Genomic DNA, 7,893 nt, shown 5'->3' on the forward strand with positions numbered 1-7,893 from the left:
TTGTATTGTGATTTATATTTCCTATAATAAACCCAACATTTAGTTGTATATTTTTTATTTATAATTTTTTTACAACACTCTTGTCTCCTGGTCCCTGAGGCCGTGAACTAAACTGAAACATGAACTGTTCAGCCGTGTATCAGTTAAGTCTGGATAAGCTAGGTTTATACTTTGGCGAGTGACCGTAGCGCACGACTCCGCACCTCGCGCGAACCTCCGTGAACGGCGGAGGCGTTCATACTTGATGCATCACATTCTTTGCAGGGTTGTCCGAAACGATATGTGGTAGTATACATCGGCGCAGATGGAAATTCTGAAGTGAGGGGGACCAAGCTGTACAATATATACGTTTATGCTTGTAGATGCTAGATTTCAGATGGGGTCAATATAAATCTGGAGGGGACATGTCCCCCCGTCCCCAGTGCCATCTGCGCCCCTGGTAGTATAAAGTAACACCCCTCAAAAACAGGGGAAGGAACATTTACCTGATGAATTTTAATGTTAAATGGAATGGATGGGCTAAATAAACCAAAAAGACAGCTAATATTTTACGTTTATATGGAAATTGTAATTTATTCGTGAAAAGTATCATGTGGATTTTTTTTTCTCATTTTTACTACTTCTTTCTTTTCATTAGACCGCATTTCCATATAGAAAATGTATATAACATTCATAGTGTAACGTGTGAAAGCCTATTCCTGCAACCTAAAAAACTATTTTTTTCTCATTATTAAGTATGTTATTATTTTAAGATGCCACTACATTATTTTGAGATACTCTAAGTCCAGCGGAGGGGGGGGGTTTAATGAGGGGAGTTGCTAAAATTACGCTACCCTCATTAAGATGCCCCCTGTTTTGCTCAGACATATGCTTCATGTGGTATAACTTACACATCCTGATAAGTCGCCAAAATAAATGAGACGTTAACCAGAAATTGCAATCCTGAGCTCATGAGGGAAGTATAATTTCGGTACTGCATGTGATTATAACTTTAAATTTGTTCTAACTAGATAATTAGACATAATTAAGGAATTTTCGTCCAAAATAAGTCCGTTTGTCCGTAAGATGTAAGGTTGTCAGTAATGAGTGGAAGAAACTAATACTGCTAAGTCCCGGTCAGAGGTGACCTTAGCAAATCTGTTTTTGCTCCAGGCCAGAGAATTAAAAATATAGGTAAAGTGTTTTCATAATTCTTAGCATGAAATGCATTCGATCCCCCTTAGTGGTACGGTGACAAATCTTTGGTACATTACGTTTAATTTAAAACACTTAACACCCTTGAATCAGTGGAAATCGCGAATGATCTGAAGCGTCTTTACGCACGCGAGGGGAGACACGTCACCTGTTGGTTTACCTTCTGTCAGACGTGTAATGAGCTTCACGTACAAGGTGATGCTTTATGGAGGACAAGCTACGACACAAAGATGAGCCAAAAATCATTGGGAACTGTAAGACAATAATGCTAACACGTTATACGCGTGTTAATCGTTCTCTTCTACCCAGCACAAATACCGTATTAAAAGTGCCACATACTTCACTGAACTCATGTGTATTATGTATATGCTTCCATAGTATATTGATATTGAATAACTTTTATTGATGCCACGGGTGGGAAATTCAGTTCATAGGCCCATGCAAATGCCGACCCAATTCAGATGTGACTCGTTGGTATCTCATAATAGTAGTAGGCAGTACCTCAAAATATTCATTTAATATCTCAAAAATAAGGATATAGCTATTTATTTAATGATGAGAAAAAATATTTTTTTAATTTAAGGTGGCGGAAATGGACTTCCATAGTGTATCAGATTTCAAACCATTAAAAAAAATGAAAAGAAGAAAAGTTATCCACTCCCCAAGCGTGCAGGCGTGGAGTTTGTCTCCGTGCCTCCAAACGCAGCAGTCACTCGCAACTCTGGTCTGCTGGAAGAACGCTGCGATCTACACGTTAAACGGGTTCAACGACACACAAAACACAGTGTCGGACAAACTCTTCATTAGCTCTTAATTAGTTCATCACCACAACCAGAAGATGAACTACGCGGCAGTGTCTCAACTTGCTGGCATATTTCTGGTTATATGTGGTGAGTAACTGTTCCCTTATTCATGGCAAATTAAATCTTAGCCTACATGAATATAACTTAAAACAGTCACAAAGTGTTTCTTACTTATGGTCTTTTTAACTTACATATTGACTCTCCTCTCAATACGTGTGTCATGTAAGCTCAATGTATCCAAACTCAATTTGCTACTGTGACAGATTCTGAACTGTCAAGTTGTTTCTGTTGATTTATTATGTAATAAATAGGCTAAAAGTTAATATTCAGACGTTATTCAGAATCACATGACTGGAATGCTCCGCGTGTTAATAAATGTGCTGATAAAATGTAAAGACTCCCCCAGACAGCTGGACTGCCTCGGGAACGCGCGCTATGCGCCCTGATTGACAGGTGCATGTGCGCCGCCTGTCTGTTGTTTCTAATTCCGGTTATCACAGGAGAAGCTGTTTCGGTTATTTTGCATTTGTTTAGCAGCGTTTTAGGTACAATTCGCGTTGTATCTAACCGCGGGACTGACTTATGGTCTGTGTCCATTTGGTGTGCGTACTGGCTTTGCGCATAGCGCACGTTTCGTCACGTTAAACGAACCGAGACCAGGACTGTAGCGGCACGTTCCAGTGACCACAGCCAAACCAAAACCGGAAATAGCACCTCGTTTGGGGAAACGGTACATAAGCGGCGTAAATCCTACTTACCCCCTTCAGCTGTCTTTACTGGAGCGAAGTGTCGCGCTTTAGGGGGACCGACGCCACGCGGGTTTTGATCCAGAAAGCGCAGCCAGACACTGGCCATATGGTTGCTGAACTGTTTTGTTATGCGTTAAATACGCGAGGTCCAAAAGTGGGAACAAATGTAATAATTTGTAAAAGGACAAAACAAGCTTCCCCTCTGTGCTAGGTTAGAAAGTGCTAGCAGCATTTTGTAGCATAAATTGTCTCTACATTTATCATTCACATGCTTCATAACACGTGTCCTTAACGCAAGGTCACAAGTCTATCGTGAGATAGAGAGCTTAAGAGCGAACATATTTCTTTTTAGGATTAATGCTAAACTTCATGTGCCTTTAAAAATATCTTTCTCAGTGATTAACCATTAAATTGATTGATTTATTAAACAAAAAATAAAATATTATTCAAGTTTACATTACTGGTGTAACCTTAACCAGCACACGTAAAAGATCAGAGGCATATTTCATTTGTCAGGGATTGATAGTATGTGCATGTGTTGCCACAGTGTCTCCTGCAGGTCAAGTGACGTATGCACATGTGCGTTTGTGTGGGTGTGTGTGTGTGTGGGTTTGGGGGTGTGTGTGTGGTAGAAATGTGTCCTCTGCAGTTGCCTGTCTCAATCAGCACTAATCCTCTGTGCATCAGGTTGTTTGTGTTTGTGTGTCTACATTTGCCCCTTTATTGGAAAAGAATCATTCATGCTATGTACTCAGGAGGGCTGTAGTATATCTTCTGTGTGTGTGTGTGTGTGTGTGTGTGTTTTAGGTTCAGCTCCAGGTCTGTGTTCTTTTGATGAGACCAGACTAGTAAAAGACTTGTTTAAGGGTTATAACAAGGTGGTGCGACCTGTGAGCCATTTCCAGGACGCTGTGGTTGTGACTGTTGGACTGCAGCTCATCCAGCTCATCAGTGTGGTACGTCCACACCTCTTTACCTCCATCTCACTCCATCCGTTTACAGATGAACTAATGTGTCACACTGTTTTGTTTCCCAGTGCCCCTCTTCTGTGTGAAACTATGTCAATCATTTGACCAGTCTGTACCTTGATCAGTCTGTATCTTGATCGGTCTGTACCTTGAGCAGTCTGCATCTTGATTGGTTTATTCCTTGGTCAGTCTGTATCTTGATCAGTCTGTACCTTGATCAGTCTGTACCGTGATCAGTCTGTATCTTAACCAGTCTGTACCTTGCCTGAGATCAAAAGATCCTCCTTCTTTACAAATATGTTATCTCTTTAGTTCTGTTTATATATATATATATATATATATTTGTATATATGAATATGAATATACTTGTATATATGAATAAAAACATGTATGTATACACACACATATTTCAGTAAACACAGTAGAATATTTTCACAATATGCACAAGTGATAGTTTGCACACACACACACACACACACACTCACTGATCTCTCTCCCTTTGCCGACAGGATGAAGTTAATCAGATTGTCACCAGCAACGTTCGTCTTAAGCAGGTCTGATGTTCTGTAATAATGAGAGTCATTGTAGTACATTCCTTCATATTGAGGTCGGTCATGCTGATAAAAATGTATGGATTAACAAATAGGTCGTTCTCCGCCAACTGTCATGTGTTTGAATACAGAGACATTAGAAAGAACAAGGGGTGTAAATTGCACTTGGGCAGGGCCACAGTACAGCACAAAGAGCAGAGTTAATCTACCACAGCTGCTCGATGGGAGGTGTGACTGTGGTGATGGACAGGTGATCTCCAACGACAGGCCTCGAGCCGTTGTGTGATTCTACTATCAGGGTTCAGGCTTTAAGGTTTTGTGTTTTCTCTCTGTGGTTCCTTGTGTATGGTATGGGAACTGTGCCACAATTACTTTAATTTTAATTTTGAGAATTATATTCTTATTCTATAAATATATTGCTTCCTCAGTCTTTGATGTGATGTGTATGTGAGATGAATATGAATATGGATTTGAATATGAATACCAATGCCAATTTAAAAAAATCAAATTAAAAACTAAATATTAAATGCAAAAATTGTCATTTGTGAAATACAAATTCTTATTTATGCTAATTAAGTTCAAATCATGATGGGTTCTCTGTCTTCTCTCTGTTTTGTGTTCAGCAATGGAAGGACGTGAATCTGCAGTGGAACCCAGATGACTACGGAGGAATTAAAAAAATCAGAATTCCCTCCACCGACATCTGGAAACCAGATTTAGTGCTTTATAACAAGTACGCGTCTCTGCAGGGACCCCGCCACGCTGCTCCACCAGGCCCAGCCGAGTCGGTGGCATTAGCAGCGGCTAAACGAGTGTACGTGTGCGATACTCTCCGTGTAAAAAGGCATTTCAAGACGTTGTCGTGTGTGTGCTTGCGTGTGCTTGCAGTGCTGATGGAGACTTTGCCATCGTGCACGAGACCAAAGTGCTGCTGGAGCACACAGGCATGGTGACGTGGAACCCCCCGGCCATCTTTAAGAGCTACTGTGAGATCGTGGTGCTCTACTTCCCCTTTGACCTGCAAAACTGCAGCATGAAGCTAGGAACGTGGACCTACGACGGCAACCTGGTCATCATCAACCCGGTACGAGCTGCCGGGCCTCGCGGGCACGGCTGCAGTCACCAAAGGGGCTTTTCTGGACACATCTGTTTACAAACATGCTGCTTTTTAGGTGGCACTGTTAAAGAGAGTCACACTGTAAGGCCCTTTGTGAGCGTCAGCGTGTGTCTTCCTATCAGGACTTGCCGTAGATTCAGCTTTGTGTGTGTGTGTGTGTGTGTGCGCGTGCGTGTGCGCAGGACAGTGACCGGCCGGACCTCAGTAACTTCATGGAGAGCGGTGAATGGGTAATGAAGGACTACAGGAGCTGGAAACACTGGGTGTATTACGCGTGTTGCCCGGACACGCCCTACCTGGACATCACCTACCACTTCCTCATGCTCCGCCTACCTCTCTACTTCATCGTTAACGTCATCATCCCCTGTTTACTCTTCTCCTTCCTCACTAGCCTGGTCTTCTACCTGCCCACTGATTCTGGTAACTGTGTGTGAGTGTGAGTGGTGTGCACACGTGTGTGTGTGTGTGTGTGTGTGTGTGTGTGTGTGTGTGTGTGTGTGTGTCACACAGTGTAAATATGACCATATGTATGCATGTCGTGACTGTTTCTATTATCTGTTTGACTTAATTATCCACTCCTGTGTGTGTGTGTGTTTGTGTTGTGTGTGTGTGTGCCTGCATGGTTGTGCGCTGTATATTGGCCATGCTGTCTTTGGCTGTACTATCTGCTCTGTGGTTGTGTACTTTATGTTCATACTGTGTGTTCAAATGTGTGAAAGTTATGAAAGGTCAGAGAATGTATTTTCTGCACATAGCTCTGATTTGCTGTGTGTGCTTGTGTGTGTGCGTGTGTATGTATGCCCACAGGTGAGAAGATGACTCTCAGTATCTCCATCCTGCTGTCTCTGACGGTGTTCCTGCTGGTGATCGTGGAGCTCATCCCCTCTACATCCAGTGCCGTGCCGCTCATCGGGAAATACATGCTGTTTACCATGATCTTCGTCATCGCCTCCATCATCATCACTGTCATCGTCATCAACACGCACCACCGCTCCCCCAGCACACACACCATGCCCAACTGGGTCCGCAGGGTATGACCAGAAAGAGAAAACGTTACAGAAAGAGAAAGAGAGAGTAATGGAGTGAACATAATGCATAATGCATTTCATAATGCATCCGATGCCACTGATCCACAGATCTTCATCAACACCCTCCCAAACCTCATGTTCTTCTCAACGATGAAACGGCCGTCTCAGGAGCGGAAGGAGAAGCCGCCCGCCCTGCGTGACTTCGACATCTCGGACATCTCTGGCAAACCGGTGCCCACCTCTGTCACCTTCCAGTGTGGCATAACCAAAAACCCAGACGTGCGCAGCGCCATGGAAGGCATCAAATACATCGCTGAGACGATGAGGAGTGATGAAGAGTCCAACACCGTGAGAGATTCCTGCTCCTCTTACTCTCCCTGTCCTGCTTTCACTCAATTCCTCTCTCTATATATTTTAGGTCATTCGATTTCTCTATGTATTTTAGGTAAATATTTTTTTTACACTTCCCTTTATCGCAGGCTGCTGAGGAATGGAAGTTCGTCGCTATGGTGCTAGACCACATTCTTCTGTGTGTGTTCATGACGGTGTGCGTTATCGGCACGGTGGGAGTGTTTGCCGGCCGTCTCATCGAACTCAGCGCACTCTGAGGGTGTGAAGGCCCAAGCAAAGCCAGGGGCTGTAGTCTGACGCTAGCCCCCGTCACACCACCCCACTCTGGGCTGTGGCAGAGAAGGCGTCTGCTTAGATCAGATGTTAACTGGGGTAAAATGGCCTTGTCTGAGCCAACTCGAACACATATCCTTTTCTTCCACAAGCACACATTAACAGCAGAAGTTCTTGCTTTTCTCATGGTTTACTGGTAAAAAAGGGAAGAGCAGAGGTTCATCCACAGGTTGTTGTTTTCTGCGAGGATTGCAGGTTATGATCCGCTGTTTGTCTGTGGGCAGATGTAAGAATCACCCACGGCACCTATGATGACCCCAGGCACATAAATAAATACATACTTGTGGTGCGTGTTCATATACTGTGTGAGTCTAGTCTAAATTGTTTTTGTTCCAGGTTACATTTCAATGTGATTTACATATACATGTGTGTGTGTGTGTGTGTGTGTGTGTGTATATATATATATATATATATATATATATATACATAAATAGCTGGTGACAAATTGCTGAGAAACTCCCAACATCCTGTGCTGCACGTGTCATGTCTGCTGACCATGAGGAAACTATTTTGAGCAAACCACACATAACAAGGATATTCAGCAGCCTGTGTTTTTATATAGGACTTCTTTGTTATTTTTCATTTGAAATAAACTGCAACGTGTGTGTCTTCTATTCTTTTTCTAATCCTATTCCTTAGTTTTATCATCTTTACGTACTGAATGTTTTATTCCTCTAAATAAAAGAGTAGATGGAGAACTTGATTGTATTTTAAGCGATTTGAGAAACAAATCCTGTTCCTGTCTGTGCTATGGGGCGGTTATTGCTGCTGCTCTGAGCTGACAGATGTTGGCACCTCT

The 7,893-nt window shown here is 42.7% G+C and overlaps 1 protein-coding gene across 3 annotated transcripts; it reads left to right on the forward strand.

Annotated features, from left to right (window-relative positions):
• The first annotated feature begins 1,892 nt into the window (after nucleotides 1-1,892).
• On the forward strand, nucleotides 1,893-7,701 carry chrna1 (cholinergic receptor, nicotinic, alpha 1 (muscle)). 3 transcript variants are annotated; one of them, XM_077015590.1, is made up of 9 exons: nucleotides 1,893-2,084; nucleotides 3,554-3,702; nucleotides 4,224-4,268; nucleotides 4,889-4,998; nucleotides 5,154-5,349; nucleotides 5,565-5,802; nucleotides 6,190-6,413; nucleotides 6,519-6,758; nucleotides 6,890-7,701. In XM_077015590.1, exons 1-9 carry the CDS (start codon nucleotides 2,033-2,035, stop codon nucleotides 7,016-7,018), a joined length of 1,383 nt encoding a protein of 460 aa, XP_076871705.1. In that variant the 5' UTR covers nucleotides 1,893-2,032; the 3' UTR covers nucleotides 7,019-7,701. The 3 variants fall into 3 exon arrangements, with proteins under 3 accessions (XP_076871705.1, XP_076871706.1, XP_076871707.1); XM_077015591.1 differs by lacking the exons at nucleotides 1,893-2,084; nucleotides 3,554-3,702; nucleotides 4,224-4,268 and adding an exon at nucleotides 4,373-4,515; XM_077015592.1 differs by lacking the exons at nucleotides 1,893-2,084; nucleotides 3,554-3,702; nucleotides 4,224-4,268 and adding an exon at nucleotides 4,557-4,613.
• The last annotated feature ends 192 nt before the right edge of the window (nucleotides 7,702-7,893 follow it).

This window comes from Brachyhypopomus gauderio, chromosome 8, assembly GCF_052324685.1.
Source record: "Brachyhypopomus gauderio isolate BG-103 chromosome 8, BGAUD_0.2, whole genome shotgun sequence".
NCBI classification, from domain to species: Eukaryota; Metazoa; Chordata; class Actinopteri; order Gymnotiformes; family Hypopomidae; genus Brachyhypopomus; species Brachyhypopomus gauderio.

Coding starts and splice junctions, on each gene's coding strand:
- chrna1 (XM_077015590.1), top strand. CDS start 2,033: ATGAACTACGCGGCAGTGTCTCAACTTGCTGGCATATTTCTGGTTATA. Junction 5,350..5,564: donor ACCTGGTCATCATCAACCCG/GTACGAGCTGCC, acceptor GCGTGTGCGCAG/GACAGTGACCGGCCGGACCT. Junction 6,414..6,518: donor TGCCCAACTGGGTCCGCAGG/GTATGACCAGAA, acceptor ACTGATCCACAG/ATCTTCATCAACACCCTCCC.